The following is a 21,238-nucleotide window of genomic DNA, read 5'->3' as shown; positions in this document are numbered from 1 at the left end:
TTGTAACGTCTTTTCTTTGTGTAATTGTCCCATCCATTTAGGTTGAAATCAGTCTGGATGTTAGGAAAGTGGCGTGCAATTGTTATTGTGTGACTTTGGTGTTTTAAAGGGTACGTTTAGATTTACTGAAGTCGGTATCTGCTTTAGGTAGTACAGCCGCTAAAAAATCTAGACTATTCTGTTGAAACACAAGGAGCTTAATTAGTAATCTAGGTCCAATGTTTAAGCGTAACAAATCAGTGTTCAGGTTAATAATCAGTATGAATCCCTGGGAAAATGTAAGAAGATGTTGATTATTTTGACATGTAGAACACAAACTCTACAGTGATGCCTGCACACATTGTCATGCCGACTCAGCCTGAGCCTGTGTGTGGTTGTCATCTTCATATTTCAATAAGCCTCCATTCACATGTTTGCTTGAGAGGATTTGGACTGAGCAGAGTCTGAGAGCCGCTCAGCACCGGTTAGAGGTCTGGTAAAATTTCCATCCTTTAACCACATGTGATTAATATAAAACCTCTGCTGGATGTGCTTGATAGACTTTTACATGGGAAATCACAGCAAACAGAAAGCAAATGAAAAAAGCAGCCAGTCAGATTCAGCTAAGAAAGCAGCAGATATCCAAATTTCCCTGCACTGTGTTATGAATGTGATGTTGAGCTGCGGTTCCTCTCTGTGTCCAGTTGGGTGAAGGTCTGATTCTCTGGAGCTCTGCCAGTCGCCATGGCAGTTTGGGATTCTTGAGTTTCCAAACCAGAACCAGAAACGGGCCAACTTTTAAGGCTCCACCGCTGCTCCCTAGGCGTATTCCCTGACTACTGTTTCAGATCATTACTGAGCCCCAGTAATCAAAACTGATTTATGTATATTTAGTGTGTGCGAGTATGTCTGCTGTACATATGTATGTAACTTTGTGGTACTTGTGCAGTTGCATGCGCTGTATGAGTGTGCATGATGATATCTAACCTTATTAAATCTAATCTTACTTGATCTTACTTAGGCAATGCACTTTAAAGTCTCCCTCTAGTTTGCTTTTCTGTGCCCCCACGCCAGTGACAGCTGTGGCTGAAGGCATTGTGTTTTTGGTTCGTCCATCTGTCCGTCTGTCCCATTCTCATTAACGCTATATCTTTATTCATTTTTGATGGAATTTCTTCAAACTTGGCACACATGTCCACTTCATTTATTCATTCATTCATTCAAGGATAAATGAATTAGATGTGGGTGGTCAAAGACTTCACGTCAGTCTCATGGATGTGAAAATGAGTAGATTTTTGTGGTCAAAGGTCAAAGTTAAAAAGTTAAAGATGACTGTGACCTAAAGGCAATCCGTCCCGTTCTTGTAAACACGATATCTTGAGAACACTTTGACAGAACGTCCACTTGGACTCCCGGATGAACTTTTGGTGGTCGAGGGTCAGAGTTAGCTGTGACATCATGTCCTCTCTTGTGAACACGATATCTCACGGACACCCGGAGGGAGTTTCACCACATGTGGCACAAACATCCACTTGGACACAAGGATGAACTGATTATATTTTGTTGGTCAAAGGTCAAAATCGAGGTTACTGTGACCTCATGTCTGTTCCATTCTTATAAACATGATATCTCCAGAAGGCTTGGAGGGAATTTCTTCAAATTTGGTACAAAGGTCCACTCGGACTCAAGGATGAACACACTATCACAAACGTCCCTTTGGACTCAAGGATAAAGTGAAAGGTCACTGTGATCTCACAAAACATGCCAGTGCTAAATCTTACAGGAATTTCACTTTTCATAATAACTGTGATGTAACATTCAGCTCTCTATCAGTTCTCTGTACTCTTCTGTAAAAAATTCTCTAATTAATTACAGCATGTTTCTCAATAGAAATTATTCACAAAATCATACATTTCAATAGAGTGATAAAAAATACACATAATACCCTTTATTAAATCCCTTTAGAGTCTGCGCTACATATATTATACAGACGTGGATGTAAATTGGAACATGACTGATTGGTGGAGGCATAAAACAGCAGGTTGGCAATTCTAGTTTTTGTTTAGCTCTCGCTGAAATATGGTGAGTATCCCACCCTCTGAACATGTCAGAGTTGAGATTACACCTCCATTCCTCACCTGTTTTCCCGTACTGTGTGAGGGGTGTCAGTGATGTTGATGAACTGGGGGAAGGATGGGTTTGCAATGCAAAATGTTAAAGCTCACTCTCTCTTTGTCCTGTTTCTACCTGTGTCTATCTCATTCTGTCCTCTTCTCCTGCTCCCTCCCCTCCTCTCCCTCTGTGTTCCAGTGGGTACTCCTTACTACATGTCACCGGAGAGGATACATGAAAACGGATACAACTTCAAATCTGACATCTGGTCGCTAGGATGCCTGCTCTACGAGGTAAACTATGGGAATGTGTGCACACACTGTCACCTTGCAGTCGACTGTAGGAGTGACATGAGAACACATTGGCTCAGACACACACATAAACAAACAAACCATCCTCAATCCCACATATAATAGAGTACGGTGAGAAAATATATTCAAATATATCCTCATGCACTTTTCTCAGTGGTGGAAAGAGTACAGAAAATCTGTACTCAGGCTGAAGTACTGCTACAATACTACAGGTGCACAGAGACGTCGTTATCTGTACCTGTACTTGTTTCTGTACATGTATTTTGACAGAAGACCGGACATGGGCGTGGTGTATAGCTACTCAGAGTCATGTTAATTTGATCCAGTATTTTTTTTTTTTTTATCTCTCTCTCTTTCTCTTCAGTTTTATTTTTAACAACTAAACTAAGTCTTCTGAACTTAACCTCACAATCTGTCCTTTCACTGGCAGATATTGAACAATAAGAAGCTGAAGTAAAAGTTTTAGAAATTTAAAGATTCTGCAGATTTTGCATTGAAGATAGAAGTCTTAACAGTAAAGATATTAAAAAAGAATTCAGTCAGAGGGAAAAATCTTAAATTGTAATGATGCTGTGTTCATGTTTCTTGATGGGATGCAGTTCACAGTACTAGAATATTATACATGTACATATATATACATAAAATACAATACTGTTATTGCCTTACATTTTGGAAATTTCTCCAGAATAATAACAAGCACCTTTGGACGGAAGAAATATCCGTTTTCATCACGTTGTTTATGGTTTCCTGAATAACATTTTCAGATGCATCCCTATGCATTACTGAAATATTACTAGAAGTAATGAAAATGAACTACAAGTAAAACTAGCGGTGTTAAAAAAACACAAATTATTCTCCTCAAATAGCAGGCTCTTGTTTTATTATGATTTTAAAAGTAGTGAAGTAGATTACATAGTGTAATGCATACACGAGTAAAAGTAAAATTCTTTTCCACATGGTTATACTGTATTTACATTCACCTTTGCCACAATTCATAATGTGCAGATTAAAAAATACACACATCTTTGTGTTAATATTTTATTGAAACGGTATGTTCCATTTCTTTACCTGCTGTCTCCTGTTTCTTCTTTGGCTGTGGTCTGGCTGAGCTGAAGCCTGAAGCCTCTTTGAGTTAAAGTTCTTTTGCCCGGGAACCTGCTAAACGTTGAAAAGCCAGGGAGTGAAGGGAACTGACATGACCATGTGTTTTAGATAAGGCCGCCCAGTGACACTGACTAGTTTGATTAGTCAGGAGCAACACACCACAGGGCTCTGCTGCAGACCACACTGAGTGGAAACAATCCCGGGAGGAGGGAACAAAGAGGAAGGAGTGAGGAGCAGAACAATGATAGACATGGATGATAGCAGTCAATCTGATGTTTCACCTTGCCAACCTTCACATGCACTGAACACTCACACACACGCATTTTCAGAGGCACACTGTCGGCCAAGGAAACACCCACATTTTCCTCCCCTCCTCTCTCCCGGCTCCCCTGAGTTGCTGATCACTTGGGCTGCATTTCAACGCACCAGTGACTGCACCTTCTGCACAGCGCCTCAGGCATAGAGGTGGAGAACGCGCGAGGAAGAAGTTTTAGCTCAGCTTGCAGGTCATGGTTGCTCAGAGACCACAGTCCTTCATGCTAATTAGTTCCCCACAATGCACTGCGGCAATTCATGGCTGTGGTTGGCTGAGAGCGGTGGTTGCTGTAGGTCACATTCTGTTTTTGTACTCTTTATATGTGTGGTGTATGTGTGTGTTGTTGTTTTTTTTTTTTTACATGGAGGATGCTACATTTACTGTTAATAAAAAACACATTGCTCTAGTTTATATTACTCCTCTTCCATAGTTTCTGCAGGTACCATGATTGTTTAACCACCCCAGCTGTTTCTTGGCAGAATGTGGCAGAAATGGAATATAATATACAAAAGTATTTCACAACCACTGTAGGTTTTCTTACTTGCCAAGAGTGTTCTACTCAGCTAAAACTAAAACTAGGTGGGAAAAACATTTTTGGTACTTAAAAAATTATAAAAACAAGACTTAAGGAAAAACTTAAATGATTTAGACAAGTTTTTGTCTTTATCACTTTGGTCAAATTTGTCAACACAACAAGCATTAGGTGCCATTGGTGCCTATGTTTATTGAGATTTGGATTTCTCATTAAACATATGACTCAGTTGCCTTCACAAAATGTTTATATTGTAATACCTAGACTTCAGTCTTGTCCCTGACAAATATTCCTGTATCATATCATATCGATCATCAAAATAGTTGCAGATTAATTTAATAATCAATTAATCGATGCAGCTGTCATGAAAACTAAACTGAAATGAGCAAATCCGCTCTGGAAACTAGCTCAAATTAAACTGAATTGAAAACAAAATAAACTAAAAATATAAACAAATGAAAAATATAAAACCATGCTGCACGCTTGGAAGCAGAGGGTGAGGCGAGGTGTTTGCAATCTATAAGCGCAGCGTTAGATCCAATTAAATCCTACACAGTGGTCCTTACTAACTAATTGTATCATCAGTTGCCATATATTTGGACATTATTGATTTGTTGCTAAGATTTTTTTGGCAGGCATTTTTGCTTTTATTTGACAGCATCAGCAGAGATACAGACGGGGAATACAAGGAAGGAGAGAGGAGTAATGACATAAAACAGAGCTCATCAGATGCTCTGGACACTATTTTTAAACTTTTATACAATCCTTACATACTTGAGAGTTGAAGGTATTATAAAGTCCCTCAAAAATCATCAAACATTTGGCTTGAAGATTCTGTCCATGGTGGAACTTGACTTCTTTTGATTTTTCTCAGTATTTTGATGAGGAAGCGGTTCATTGTGAAACTGTCATAGAGCTGCTTGTGCAGCCTGAGCATTGATTGTTGCACCGTTTCAGATGGGGCACAGTCCATTGATCCGTTATCGCTTTCACCCCTAGGACGACTGCTAGGGGTCACAGTCTGGACTAAACACTGAGAAAGCAAGATGGAGACCAGAGATGAGGAGAGGGAAGGGAAGAACCAGAGAGCAAATTTGGAAAAATAGAGGGAGACTCTCCCCTGAGGAGGTCAGGAGGCGTGGAATAAAGATGTAAGGTGAACAAGTCTGTGAATCTATATGGGAACAGTATAGGAAGCAAGAGAAGGCAGTAGAAGTCTTCTGAGAGAATGAAAAGAAAGAGGAGATAGAAGGTTAGAGTGAGAGAAAGAGCAGAGGGGAAGAAGTGGAAGGGGAAAATAACAAATAGCGAGAGCAGGGTTATAGATTGCTGGAGAGAAGAAAAGGATGGGGGGTATTCATTCAGAGAGAAAGTACTGCAGGTACAAGAGCAGAGACAGAACTCCAGCCATCGGGTCAAGGTGAGCCATGCAAGGAGCCTGTGGAGATAAAGATTTTACAACCTTATTGTTACCAGAGCAGTGCTCACCACGCCATGCATATTCTCTTTGAAGAGCAGACCCTTGCTTTCCACTCTTCATGGTAAGAGGAGCTCCACAGTGCATTCAGTGTCAGGAAACTTGCCTCTTTCTCTCTGAAAACTCTCTCCTCTATTCCTCTTTGCTCTATTCTCCTCCTCTCTGCTATGTTCCCCTCCGTATGCCTCCCCTTTTCCTCACTTAACCTTCAGGCATAAGGAATTCACATAGAAATCCACGCCTGATCCCTTTGGTGCTCATTGATTTTACTCTGAACGTACAGTAGGATGGTGCTGGTGTATGTTTTTGTATGTGTGTCCATCCGTGTGTGTGTGTGTGTGTGTGTGTGTGTGTGCCTGTAACCCAGGGAGTTTGTTTCCTTATGTGTGAAACGGCTCCATTTGAGAGAGCCTGCCTTTTTCATTCTCGTGCCTGGGGGTTGGGTAAGGGTCCGAAGGGTCTGTCCATCAATACCTGGTCATTGTATCTGCGTCTATCTTTATCTCCCATTCTGTTTGATCCCTTTCTCCCCATGTCCAACCTCATTACATCACCTGACCCTGCCCTGTGCCCCTCACCCAAACCCCCTACGCTGCAGTAAACAGGGATGCTGCAGTCGCCGGGGTTGTCTCCCAGGGTGACCAGGAGGGTAAGGAGGGGGTTCGGTCAAACGCCAGCCTATGTGTTTGCGGTCTCCTAGTGCTGTCTCCTCCTCCTCCTCCTGATCTCTGTCAAAACCACCTTCTTATATCTTATGTTATTAACTAAGTGGGGGGAGAAAACAATTGACCCTTTTCTTATGATTGCTCAACTTATTTCTGAATTGCTGAAACCATTTATTTATATGTATATCTACATATTTATATATAAAAATAAGTAGTTCAAGCCATTAGCTCGCTGTTAAGTGTTAATGGGAATTACCATTGATGTGAAAAATTTACGTATCCAGTTATTCTCAGTTCTGATCCGATTCCAACATCTGAATTTGGATAGCTACCGATAGCAGCGCTCCTTTTTTCTTGATGTTTGTGATGATGAGGATGATGATCATTGTTGTTGTTGTTGTTTGTAAGATTACATGAAACTGAACATCGGTCCGGAAAGCTTGTGTAGTTTGTGTAGTGTAACTTTTTTTTTATTAGTGTCCTTTGACCATTTTTCAATCAGTTGTGCATTTTATTTACCACGTTTATATGCAGTCAAGTCCAGGGTGATGAAAGGATATTTTTCAAGTTCAGTTTACGATGTGAACGTTAGTTTAAAGGCTTTTGTTTGTTCCTTTTAGCACTAGCTTGCTGAGCAGGAACAGCTGAGTGCACCAGTTTACTTCAAAAAGTATTTTATTTACTACTTTTATATGTAGTACAGCAATCATGCTGCTGAAATGAAGTGAAAGAAATAAAGACTGAGAAGTAATCTGTTATATGTAATTATGTTAGACATTTTCTAGAAATGTATCATTCAAGTATTTCATGTCCTGTGTTTAAAAGAACAGAAATCACAATATTGAATCACTATACTTGTAGAATTGCGATGCTTAATAATCGCAATACAAATCGAATGGGCACCCAAGTATCGTGATAGTGTTAAATCAGGAGATAACAGTTTTGTCCCGGCTCTATTAGTAACCCTCTTCCTCTTGCTCAGTGTGTTCTGTGTAAAAGAGATGCATTTAAACGCACCGTAGGTCTCCAGCTTGTACGGATGTTTTTGTGGTTGCTGTGTTTTGTATAAAGGTTAGCAGAGAGGGAGAGTATCTTGAAAAGCTTTACAGGAATGCGTCTCCTTCCTGTAGGAGCTCAGCCATCCATACCTCTGACTGTGCCCACGTCTCATGCCTCCTGCCTTAGTCCTCTCCCTCCCCTCTTGTTTTGCTCTTGGTTTTATGAGGCCTAAAAACGCTGGGTTCTCAGCAGCTGGCGTTTGCATGTGATGAGTTGGCCCTGTGGCTAGTTCTCTATATGTTTTTGAAAATGGGAGTGGGGGTTTTGCAAACAAAGCCTGCTGCCTGTGGATAGCCTTGCTACCCTTTTATCTAGTTCATGTAGTTTTGGTGCATTAAGATACATGTTCCTCCTACCAGTGTCAGTATCAGGCTGTGCCAAATTCATACTAATACCAGTGATATTTACCAATTTTGACACCATATTAAAAACAAAACAAAACAATAAATTTCATGTACGTACATTAATGACAGATGACACAGACTGAACAGTAAGGAGTCATGACAGTAGCTTATAACTACTGTGAGCTATAGTTACATTACGTTTACATTAGCCTTTACAAAGTTTGTGGAATATAGTTAACTAGACAGTATCGGCAGGTGTCTGAAGCAAAAATGATGGTGTGTGTATTTCAGGTCAAGGATTATAAAGATAACGCTTTGGATACGTTGTAAATGCAACGTTAACATGGACTGAATCTCGCTCACCAGCTGCATGTCTTGAGTTGCTAAGTTGGAAGTTTTTCTTCCTTTGTCTTTTGCGTATTGTTTTTTGCAGGGTTTCTTTTATTAATTCCTTATGATCTCCCTCAATTGCAGAGTATTTCCATACGTGACTCTTCACTGTCTTCACACTCTTTTTGACCATTGATCTTAAATAAAGATGGCTGCCGTGGCTCCACTTCCTCCCCACTGTACAACATTTGGAGCCAGAGTCTGCGCAGTTGTGATCAGTTTTGGAGTTTTTGCTTTCGAGTTCCCACCCACACAGTCAGCCAACTCAATCGAGAGCAGAGCTCAGCTGTCAATCATAGGATGAAATTCCCTTTTTATATAATCGGTTAACTAATTAAAACACTTGAACATACATCGTGATAAGAACTACCTAAAGTGACAGAAACCATCTTGGGGAAAAATATAAACATATACTGCATCCAGCCACCAGGGGGCGATTGAGATCCATTAGTTTTAGGGAGCTGTCATTGTCTTATTTCTAACATATGTCAATGTTTTCAAGTCGATGTGGAGCTGTCACTCCAGCTGCACTTTTTTTGCCATCATGTTTTTGACAACAACGCCTACCAGCATGGAATAATAACAACTTGTTATTCTTCAAGATGTTCTTCTTCCTTCGGCATTCAACCACAGACTAGAACACTTGTAGGCACATATACTGTTCCCGTCAGTTCTGGAAGAATTGCATCCCAGTACCCACAGTACTGTGGAAAAAAAATGCTGTCACATTTTCAGAATTTTGGCGTTGAGTCGGTACCGAAGAATCGCTTCTCGTGATTTCCAACATAAATTACCGTGGCCAGACGAATTCACAATAACTATATTATCATGGTATCTATAGAAATGTTAAAATAATGGCGTCAGTTGAATTCATCATTCATTTATTGTGCACTTCTGGCGCTATCGTGCCAGAGTAGTTTGACATTTTGAGAAACACACGTATCCACTTTCTCGCTGAGACGTGATAGAGACGTGATCTGATATCTGTCTATTAAATATGAAAAAAAAATTCTTTAAAACTACAAATTGTTGTTTTTTTTTATACTTTAGTTTTTGTATGGATTAAAGTGATTTGTGAGTTTTAGAGGTGCTGGTTGGCAGATTTGTCACCTTTTGGATAAAACCAGGTTAGCAGCTTCCACCTATTTCCAGTTGTGAGCTATTCCTTTAAATTCCACAATTTCAAATACCAACGCTCAGTTTAGCTCCAGTGAGAAGGGACACCAGAACACATACTTTAGCAGTTTTCCTCAAAGGTTCAACCCACTGGAACCATCTGACACTTTTAATTCACCCGTCCATTCTTCATCCTCTCATCTTTCTTCGCTCCGTCTTCCCTTTTTAGTGTGTTGAAGTAGAGCAGTGATGACTCCACTGGGTGTAGGTGTATTTTTAATGACTGTCCCTACACTGTGACTTATTGCCTTGATTAATATATCATCATAAAACCACATGAAGGACCAATGAGCACATAAAAAAGTCATGCTCTCCTCACTTGTACAGTTTGTGCATGTGTATGAGAGAGAAAAAGTGTGTGAAACAGAGAATATATACAAAAATGCATCTATGTTGTGTGTGTGTGTGTGTGTGTGTGTGTGTGTGTGTGTGTGTGTTTTACCATCTAGGTGTTTATTTTGATGTATCATAATTATATGTGTGTCTATAAATGAGTAACTTGTGAGGACCCAGGCTGTAAGGGCTCCAGGGATAAAGGGAGGTGGAGGGAGAAGACGGGAGCCTCTCTCAGCTCCTTTTAATTGGCGAACAGGGAGAGAAGCTGGAGAGAGAAGAGCGGGATCAGTGTTAATTAAGCTGGAAGGCCCCATCCAGACCTTTTACACGGACAGGGATGCTGGCTTTACATGCCTGGGCTGGGGAGAGCACAGCCTGGCCAGCTGAAGAAGAGCCGAGGAACAAAGGAGGGAGTGTGTGTGTGTGTGTGCGTGTGTGTGCGTGTGTGCGTGTGTGCGTGTGTGCGTGTGTGCGTGTGTGTGTGTGTGTGTGTGTGTGTGTGTGTGTGTGTGTGTGTGTGTGCGTGTGTGTGTTTTGCCACCAGCAGCTCACACCCCTTAGACAGACAGCAGGCATGCGTGTGCATTGTATGTCTCTCGAATATCAATGAACCATACACACACACACACACACTCACACACACACACAGGCTCATACTCACACACCAGGGCCTCAGAGGTCAGAGAGTGAGTCAATCATCTAACCCATTGCGACAACACAGTCTGAAAAAAGGAGTAAGTGTGTGTGTTGAGGTGTGTGTGTGCATGTGTGTGTGCGTGCTGAGAGCAGGGGGCCGGCAGCTGTCAGGGGCTAGGAGCAGCAGGCACTAATGAAGCAGATGAATAGTGCAAAAACTCCCAAATACAAACAGGACAGTTGACATTTTTCATCTGTCAAAAGCAGAAGATGCATGAAAATACGATGGGGTCTTGTTTAACCCTTTGCCTCCCGGTGTCTATAGCTGGCTGATTTTCTTCTTTTTCTCCGTCTGTTTCTGTCTCACTCTCCTTTTTCCTCTTGCTTGCTGAGAAATTTATAGTTTTGGGACACACATCCACTACGTCTACAGCACTAAAAGGTGTAAATATATTTGTTGTAGAGCAATTAACGGACCTTTTCAAAGTTATTGAAGTCAACTTTTACTGCTAGTAGTCAGCATTTTTTGCACACACATGGGCACATCAACTCATACCCTTTAGAGAGAAAGCCAGCTGAGTCCAACTGGCACTGGCCTCTTTTCTTTTTTTTTCTTTTTGCATTATGAGAGTGCTCAGATTGTTGGTTGGAAAGTGATTTAGTTTCTGACATAAAAGTGCAAGATGTCCGTTGACCTTTGTGGCAAATGTCTGACGATAAAATCAAAAGGTTTTCTGACATCACAGCAGTGTATTTACAGGCAGATGAGCTTGTGATTTAATTGTTGGAGGTTTAGACAATCAAAACGCTGACCAAGGAAGTGCTCATTTAAATGCAATCCCACCTCTCAGTAGGGCTGGCCGATATATTGATTATATACATGAATTCATGTGAGATACAGCAGATGACTGTATCATCATATTCAAGTTTTCAGTTTCCACTGGTCACTGCTGAGGATCAGTTACTTTATTTCAGTCAGCTATACAGTTTGTAGATCACCTCTGATCACTGTATAATAGTTACTGTGTGTGTTGTGTTTTCTGCCACAAAAAAGAAATTAAATGTTCTTGTTTATGTAACATTACTGCAGCACCTTCCTGTACTCTTCACAGCAGAACTAATCCACAAGAAGCTCATTTAAAAGTGGTATTAGCGCATCCCTAGTGTTAATTCTGAGTTTGCATTTTCATGGATGTATAATTTCTCTATGTGCCTGTGTCTATGCTTCTGTGTCTGTGTTTGTCTCTTAATCTCTGCAGAACAAAATCTGAAATCTTAGGTTACAGATATGAGGCTTTGTTAGTAATGGAAGTGCATCATTGCCGACACATGCAGGAATACACATTTCCTCACACATCTCATCACTGTCAATCTCCTGCTGCGCCCGTCTCAGTTGTTGTCGTTGCAGCAGAGGGAGAGAGGTGTCCACAGAGAGACGGAGACAGAGAGAAGGAGATCCTCTTTACTCAGCGTTCACGTGTTTTTTTTGTGAGGACATACAGTATTAATGTGAGCGTTTGATTTAAGAGGGCAGATGAATGCATGATGGTAAATGATGTCCAGAGGAGAGACGGCCCACTGAGATTCTGCTGCCGTCATCTTGACTTCCCACTGGAAGCTGTGACAGAGACTCTGTCAAAATCTGCCCGATAGGGAACAAGAACTTTTCTGTCTCTGCACCATCAGTGTGTGACACATTTTTCAGTGAAAACTGAAATGAAGAAGCTGCCTACAAGTTGGTGATGTGCTTGGCAGTTTTTGGGCAAGGGTTACATTTGTATCTACATGCAACAAAGTGAGCCAATTTCCACTTGGCATGATTTTTTTAGTAGTAGTGTTTTTTGTGACTAAAGGGGTAATCTGACGAAGAGTCCAAATAACAAATTTTTATTATTTTTTTTAAAGTATTCTGCAAGTAGCAGACGTAGGTGGTCCAGTGAGTGCGCTTTTATAACTCCGAGGTGGAAACCATTTGTAAGGCAATGCTAAGAAATAACCTGGTGTTGTCTTTGATTGCTACCAAAATGTTCATACACACAGTGGAATAGGGCAGCTGGTCCCTGCTGTAACTAAAAGACAGCTTCTGTTACTCTGCCTCTGTTTCCTTTATGGTCCTATTTACACATATTTTGTCAGGTGGCACAGTTACACTACTTTCCTGTATTCAGTATGGAATTAATTAGCTGTGAACGAAGCCATGACGTGCAGCATGTTTACATTTTAGGTTATTTATTGGTAAATAACTGCTGCATCTCCTCAAGACCCAAGCCAAGGTCCCATGTTCTGCACGCTGTAGGAGGAGGTGATCCTGGATACGACCGCTGCCGTTTTGTGCTGGTGACGTCATTTTAAGGCCAAGTGTGCGCAGTAGTGAGCCTTCATTGTTCTCATCATCCTTTCACTCTAACAATTAACAGGCTGTCAAACACATACGGTACATCCTCCAGTAATAATGAAGGAACACAACAGAAAAAAACCCAAATGTATTAATATTATTTTTTTGGTTTGTGACCATTTATACACAGAGCCAAATGTTAACACACCTTGCTCAATTTAACAAGGGTGTAACATGTAGGGAAAATATTAACCTGTATGAACAGATAACTGCATGTTAATGCAGATTCTGTCATCAGACGACAGAGGTCAAAGGTTGAGAAAATACAGACTCGGCTGCCTTCAGCTCTACTGCTGCTGACTTGATTGATACTCCTTCTTTGAAAAAGATGAATGTAAAGCTGTGCCACTGCAAATGTGAACATACACACATGCAGTGAGTAATTAATATTACATTTCTGCTTTATATGATGTTAATTTTAATTGTAGGGTGAGAAAATTCAGAGTTAAGTCATATTTTAAGCTGTGCAGGTTCCTGGGCATGTTTATATGTTACTTTATTAAGTTTTTACATTTTTACAATTAGTGGATTAATCAGTTGGTTGTCAGTCATTAGATTAATTGCCTTCTTTTTAATCAGTTATTCAATTTGAGTCATTTTTTCAAAAGAAAAAAGTCTTTTTTTAATTTCAGCTTCTACAATGTGAATAGTTTCTGTTTTCTTTAGTCATCTGAATGTCTTTGGGTTGTGGACACAGCAAGACATTTGAGGACGTCATCTTTGGCTGATCTACATTTTTCACCATTTTCTGACATTTTATGGACCGGACAACTAATTGATTAATCAAGAAAATGATCGGTTGATTAATTGATACTGAAATAATCATTAGTTGCTACCCTAATATTATTTTAGGCGAGAGTCACCAATTAGATTCCCAACATGTCGTCAGTTTATCCAAATAAAACCTACTTGGAAATTTGCGTTGATTATTTTGTGATTTGTGATTTTATTTCTGTACTGTCCCAGAATTGTCGCAGGTGATATTCTTTATTCTGCGTTAATGTGCAGATTAATGGCCCTAGATTCTGTTTCACATTAGTCCAGAAGACACTTCCTGTGTCCCAGAAGTCATTGAGACATACAGCAACATTTCAAGGTGCTCAGAAGTGCGCTCTGCCCTAACAGCTGCAGGGCATGAAATTGCAATGTGGGATTTTGCATACAGTATACATATTTGATTGTGCAGCCTTTTGCTACCCAGAGAAAACTGCTTTGATATCATGCTGGTTAAACACGTGATGCAACCCACCTCTTCCTGTGTAAATAAATGAAAACCACGTCAACAAACTCCAAGATCTCAGAGCAGCTCATCATCATCAACACTGACAGCTAATCCAACCATCTTTATTTATCATCACTTATGCAATTTGGCCCAACACATAAGCCTAACATAGTCTTTATTTCAAAAGCACAAAATCACAAAAAGATAAGAATTTGCTTTTTATGCAAGTCTGCTGCAGGCTTCACCTAATGCATGCACATGCATAGAAACTGAGTCAGTTATTAAGCCTGGCTATAATGGCATGCTACATTTTCTATTCTTAGAAAGGCAGGAGGGATTCTTCACCTATTTCCACCCAAGAAAAAATCTCCTCATCCTTTCCACTCTTCCTTGCCATTCCCATCTGCCTCGCCTCTCCTCCGCTCTGCTTGCTTGCATTTGTTTTCCAGAGGATACAGTTCCCTCGCTGCTCCAGCAAACTGAAAAATTCTGTCCTCTCATACGCCTGCACTCCCTCTTCCTCACCTTCTCCTCTTCCTTTCTTAACTCTGTATTTTCTCTCATTCTCATCACTATGTTTTTTTTTTCGAAGCAGTGCAGCAGAAAGTGCCTGCAAACTAGGAGGAAACACATGAGCTAAGAGAAGCTTTCATGGATTTTTCAGTTTTGGTTCACTTGAATTTTAGACCATTGCTCATTCCACCAAAAAAAAAAAAAACATAAATAAGTGTGTACTGATTTTATATGTACACAAAAGTTTAGACTTATCGACTTGTTGTCTGGATTTATTTGTCTCTCACACCCAAACACTCCCTGATTTAATCAATAATATGTGCAGGCTCTACTTTTACATACACTCACAGAAATAAAGGTTCCAAAGCTGTTCTTCCTGAAGGGCTGAGGTGCTACCCAGAACCATTTGCCTCTGAAGAACCCTCTTTTGAAGAAGGGTGTTTGTCAAAGGTTCTTTATAAGACTAACGATTCCATTAAGAACACTTTACATTCAAAGAACCCTTTTGGAAGAAAGAGTTCTTCAAGGATTGTTGAAATGTCAAGGGCACTTTGTACCATTATATAAAAGGGTTCTCTGTAGAACCCCCAGAGTGGTATCTAGATAAAATTGTTGGAATATAAGAATGTTCTCAATAGAACTCCCTTGGTGGGTTCTAGATAAAATCCTTTGAGTATTCCAAGGTTCTCACTAGAAGCTCCTGGGTGGGTTCTAGATAAAACCCTTGGAATATAAAAAGATTTTCTGTAGAATCCTATGGGTAGGTTCTTGCAAAAACCCTTAGAATATAAAAAGGTTCCCCATAGAGCACCCTCAGTGTCTAAGTAAAACTTTTGCAATATAAAAAGGTTCTCAGCAGAACCGCCTTGGTGGGTTTTAGATTAAACACTTGGAGTATAAAAAGGTTCTCCATTGAACCCCCTGGTTGGGTTCCAAATAAAATCCTTGTAATATAAATAGGTTCTCAGTAGAACCCCTGGTGGATTCTAGTTAACGCTCTTAGAAGGTGGAACGGTTGTTGGTAGAACACCTCACTACACCACAGAATGGTTCTCTGTAGAATCTCTCTTAGGGGGTGCTGGGTGAAACCTTTCACACATGGTTCTAGGTTCCTTATGTTCTATTAAGAACTCTTTGAAAAGGGTTCCAAGTGGAACCTTTATAAAAAAGGTTCTACCTGGAACCTTAAGGGTTCTCTATGGTGTCGTCTGTGTAGCACCAGTTTAAAGTTTGATCGGTGTTTCAGGTTCTTCGTTCTCTCACAGCTTTTCTTCTCCCTGCTCCTTCATATCTTCATTTTTCAGATGGCGGCCCTACAGAGTCCGTTCTATGGGGATAAGATGAACCTTTACTCCCTTTGTAAGAAGATAGAACAGTGTGACTACCCCCCTCTCCCCTCAGATCACTACTCAGAGGAGGTAAGTTCTCCATCGGTTCTTTTACTGCTGTGGTACGGAGGTATGGACCTGCTCCGTGTTTTTAAAAGAACTCCCTTAAAAGAAACTTAAAAGAAAATCCTTAATATCTTTGGGGAACTACTGTTTTAAGCAGTCATGGCCAGTTTCTCTTTCTCTGTGCCAGTCTGCTGATTTTGACTTGTGTTGACGATTAAAGTAAATTTTTTATATGCAAGTGAAATCCACCCAACTGTCTGAGCTACAGTACAGTATGATTTTGCCCTGTGATCAAAAGACCGGCTATGATTTTAGCCGTTTGAAAATTAAATGCACATATCAAAAGCATCTGGCCACGCTGCAGAGTGGGGTGAAGCTAAATGGGCTGGAGTGTCATGTTTCCCTAACTAAATGTTAAATCATCTGCTGTAATTCTGCGTAGACTTACCCACGCACAAAAATGTAATCTAGTCGGGCCGCGGTTAAAGATTGCCTTATTGCTGATTGCTGTTGACGTGCGTATGAATGTGCATGGCTTTGCGTTTGCATGCCCTATTTTTGTGGGTGGCATTTTTTTCCCTAAGATTTCTGTCTTTTTCTCTTAAATATATTAAATCAAGTGTACACACATGCAAAAACTCAGACACTGACTCATAGACACACACACACACACACACACACACACACACACACACACACACACACACACACACACACACACACACACACACACACACACACACATACTGCAGGTATGAGATCCATGTAGTGATGACACTGTGTTTTATTAGCTTTGTGAGTTAACTGTTACTACAGAGTTTCCTTACAAAGCAGAAAGTCTTATTGCTTGATATTTAAAAGGCATCCGTGATCTAATTAAAGGAACATACCAGTGTTTTTGCACGTTTAAAGCCCATACCATAAATTATGCTAGGGAAGTTATTTTCAGTATTAATTGATAAACCCAATACTTTTTGATTGATTGATAAGTTGTTGAGTCTGTGAAATGTCAGAATACATCTACAAATGTTCTTTAAGAATCCAAAACATGAGGACATTTCATTGACAGTTATATAAATCTAAGACAAACAGCAAACTTCACATTTGAGAACCTGAGACCAGAACATATGGGAGTTTTTCAACCTTAAAGGGAAAATTCAGCACTTTAAATGTTGATGTTCAATCAGTGTTGATGGTAAACGTACAGAGAAAACTTTATTCTCCTGCTGCAACATCTGTTTTTCTTCCTTGCGTCCAGTGATGTCACTGGATGCAGGCCTCCGTTCAGCATTGTGATAGGTGCTCAGCGGTGCATGAAGCCAACTTTGGTGATGGAGCTCCTGTATATGCGTCTGTGTTGCACGGCCGCGTGGAGCCAAGTGCAGTAGAAACTTCCTTTGGCTGAGTGGCTAACTCCTGGTTTACCCTGCATCACTTTACATCATGTGGCCACTATGTCAAATTGGCTTCAAAGCCCGTTGCCCACCTGGGGGTTTTGATAACACATCAACATGGGCGTAAGAGTCAAACTTCTGAATCAACCAAGAAGATTGTGATTGATGCATCTCTACATGTAATTTACATCACAAACCATGACACTGTGTTTTAGTAACCTCAGTGTATTTTTAATGTGTTAACACAAATGTAAAGCATACATTATATCATATACTTATGGGGCTAAAACCTGTAAACACACTGGTATAAAGCAGAAAAGGTGTTCAACCTATTGTGTCTTTTATCTCCATGCCCTCCACACTGCTGGCTAATTTAAGTGGCTGTCCTTATCCAAGTCTTTCTAATCAAATGGTAAACCCTGAGAGAGAGGCTTTTATTATACCGTTGTATTTACTTCATTAGCTTGATAAAGGCTAATTGTGAGGTGTCTCGCGCCTCTATGTGTCTATGTGTGTGTTTTTCATGTGCAGGAGCAATTGTGCAAGTGTATATTTTCTTACAAGAGCTCCCTTTCCACACACACACACACACACACACACATACACACAAACACACACACACACACACAGCACAGTGAGCTTCTGCGTTGCCCCGCATGTCACCCCCATCCAGGAGAAAGGGAGACAAAGCGAAAGAGGGAGGGAATGATAGAGCGAGAGACAGGGCGATGGAGAGATGGAGATGAGGGGGGTGCCTGCAGCGCCTGTCTGGATGTAAACAATGCTCCTGAAGGATCGGCAGCAAACTGTCAGCTGCTCATCTTTGTTGTGTCATTTAACCATCTCCGTCTATGCTTCCCCCCCACGCCTCCCTTCACTAACTCCTACCCCCCCCCCACCACCCCTCCCTCCACCTGACACCCCTCCCCACCCCATTCGCCATGCAAAGAAGCGCATGAATATTTTACATATCTGCATCTCTTCTCCCCCCCATCTCCATTCTGTGGGACTAATTCTCAGACTGTCTGAATTTGCATCTTTCTCTCACTTTCTCTCTCTCTCGCACACACACACACACACACACACACACACACGCACACACACACACATATAAACACAGCGGCTGACGAGAACTCGTCCAAGCCGGTGCCACGCAACAGCGGCCAGGAAGTCGGCAGACGGTTACCATAGCGACCTCGCGTAGATGTTATTTTTTTTCTTTCCTCTCCATCTTTTATTCTCCTCTTTTTTTTCTTTTTTTTTTTTTTTTAATGATGGCGGTGGCTGTTCCGCCTGCGAGCCTGTCTATCTATCTGCTCCAATCAGCCGCTTCGCTCGGCTTCAAGTGTATGTGCTGTCTCCGGATGGCAATGGAGTGGCAGCAGTGTGTGCATGCGCATGGGTGCGTGAGTGTGTGTGTGTGTGTGCGTGTGTTTGTGTGTGTGTGTGTGTGTGTGTGTGTGTGTGTGGGCTCAGGTAAAAGTGGATTCAGCAGACCAATAAGCGATTAGTGCGCCAACTCGGCCTCGCATCCTTATCACAGCTCGATTACTTGTTGCCTCGTTATTGTCACTATGGAAAGAGCTCATTAAAAGACGAGCAGGTCCCTGTTAGCGGGGGTTTGTTCGTTTCTGGAGCTGCTCTTTTAAAATCCACAGTTGGCTCTCATTGATTGTGTTATTTCTCTCTTTACTCCCCAACCAACACACCCCCTGTCCCTCTCACCAGCTGAGGAACTTGGTAGATATGTGCATCAACCCCGACCCGGAGAAGAGGCCGGACATCACCTACGTGTACGACATTGCCAAACACATGCAGAACATGACACAGGGCAGCTAAGCCCAGAGTTACACACACTATAGCTTGCAGAACTCCTCCCCACTTCTCTCCTCGCTCTTCATGCTGGACTCGTACACATCTATCAGCTTTTATACAATAACTAACTCCAGAGTTTAGAGCTCCTTGTGATAAGTAGGACCTGTAACAGATTTGTATTTTCAGAGTAATGGTACAGTCTATAACGTGACTGACATCGACACTTTTCTGCCCCAGGATAAAGATTCTAAAGATTATACTTTTATGTCAGATGGACCTCCCATTCCTTAGACTTCAGTAGTGTTACAGCACCGAAAATCAATGTATTGTAACCCACTGATGTGTATGTATGGCTTTGAAACACACGTCCTCTGTACTTTCATGTAGTGAAGTCAAAGTTAAGTGTTACCTGTTCCCTATCCTCAAAACAGTACATCAATGCAAATATCCTTGGTCAGCAAATGGCACAAAAAAGTCCACGAAAACTTCGAGAACAAAGGTAAAACTGGAGTGGAGAGATTTTCACTCAATGGCAGCAAAACTGAGAGACGTAATAGAGTGTTATTGACGGTTGAAGCGTTGTTGTGTAGCACTTTTTACCCTGGCACTGGAAGGCTGGCAGGGCGATCATGTCTAATGAATGTATTAGGAAAGGAAGGATCATTTAGATGGTAGACTAGAGATGTGCCGGGAGGAGAACATGGGCAAATGTCTCCACAACACTTTGAATGTAAGTCATTTTGACACCTATGTAAAGTCTTTGAAAAATTGAGAATGTCTCTTTTTGACAGCCTAGAAGAGTTGTAGAGGCTGCAACAAAAGCAGTTTTATTTACCTTAGTCACTGATGCCAAAAACATTTCCTCCGGGGTATATGGCTATCACATATTGTGAGGTTTTTAGGGCTGGTAAAATTACAATGAAGACGTGTAAAAGAATCAAAGTCCAAACAAATAGTTCTCATCATGGTCCAGCAGATACATTCGACCCACCAGAAAGGTAGTTTATGTGGGCAGAATGCTATGATTGTTAATGTTGCTGTGTAAGTTTGCAGTGTCTTGTTAAATAACAAATATATTGAAGAGACAGCAGATCCTTGCCTTGTGTAGCCGTCCATGTTACGAGTAAATCACAGTGTAACTACCTAAGTTATGTCCTCAGTTAAGATACCAAAGAGAAAAGTCACACATGGAGAGAGCAGTTTAAATATATGTTAAGGTACCTTTTATGAAAAATATATCAAAGACTTTTACTGAAAAAAAAGAAACAAGCACCAATGGGACTCATTTAGTTTTACTGTACATAGCGAAGAAGTTCCTATAGTTTTAATACTGTGGGGTTTTATTCATTTGGAGGAAGGAAACAGTGTTTTTTAATTTTAATTTTTTATTTTTTAAAGTGAATAGGTTTACACCAGTGTGTCACCAATGACCAGCACTGACTACCACTGGTTTACATTAATGACAATGATACCACATGAAAGGTATAGTAAGTAAACAATGATTGATAACACTTTATTTCAGTGTCTTATGAATTCTATTTTGACATTATCAAGTAGCCTGCTAACCGGTCATTCAAATTGTTGTACATGCCCATGTTTCTTATGTTTTTTAATTAACATTCAATAACATGTGTTATATACAAAATCAAAGGTTAAAGGTGCAAGAAAATGTAAGTTATTTTGTTTTGGTCAGCAGAATATTTTGATAGTAGTTATTTGTCTGAGACTTGCAAATACAGTGTTTGCAATTTTTGTTTGCAATTGTACACTTTGTCCTTATTGCTGTTCCTTTATATTGCTTTTCTCTGCCACTGCAGTAAAATTTGTTTCCATTTCTGTAATTATGTTTTTTCACCATCTTCACCCACATTACTGTTTATCTTCTATCTCTGTGCTCTCTTAACAAGATTGCCAGTACAGAACCAAAACCTTTTAGTTTGCTTTAAAGCACTTTACATATTAATTGAGGCGATCTGTAGTGCGTGGTGCAGGTGCATTTAGGTTGTACCCAACTCCACTTTTACCGGATAAACTGCACATAATCTTGGTGCAGAGCAACGTGCAAAGG

The 21,238-nt window shown here is 40.7% G+C and overlaps 1 protein-coding gene across 1 annotated transcript in view; it reads left to right on the top strand.

Annotated features, from left to right (window-relative positions):
• nek7 (NIMA-related kinase 7) overlaps positions 1-21,011 on the top strand; it is an 89,142-nt gene extending 68,131 nt beyond the window's left edge. The window contains exons 8-10 of the mRNA XM_084723786.1: positions 2,290-2,384; positions 15,872-15,985; positions 19,084-21,011. Of these exons, the coding sequence (XP_084579912.1) occupies positions 2,290-2,384; positions 15,872-15,985; positions 19,084-19,194 (320 nt within the window). The 3' untranslated portion in view covers positions 19,195-21,011. The remainder of the gene's footprint in view (positions 1-2,289; positions 2,385-15,871; positions 15,986-19,083) is intronic.
• The last annotated feature ends 227 nt before the right edge of the window (positions 21,012-21,238 follow it).

Source organism: Lutjanus erythropterus, chromosome 7 (assembly GCF_056507025.1).
Source record: "Lutjanus erythropterus isolate fLutEry1 chromosome 7, fLutEry1.hap2, whole genome shotgun sequence".
NCBI lineage: Eukaryota > Metazoa > Chordata > Actinopteri > Lutjaniformes > Lutjanidae > Lutjanus > Lutjanus erythropterus.
The sequence above is the reverse complement of the archived record's forward strand: the minus strand, read 5'-3'. Positions and strand labels throughout refer to the sequence as shown.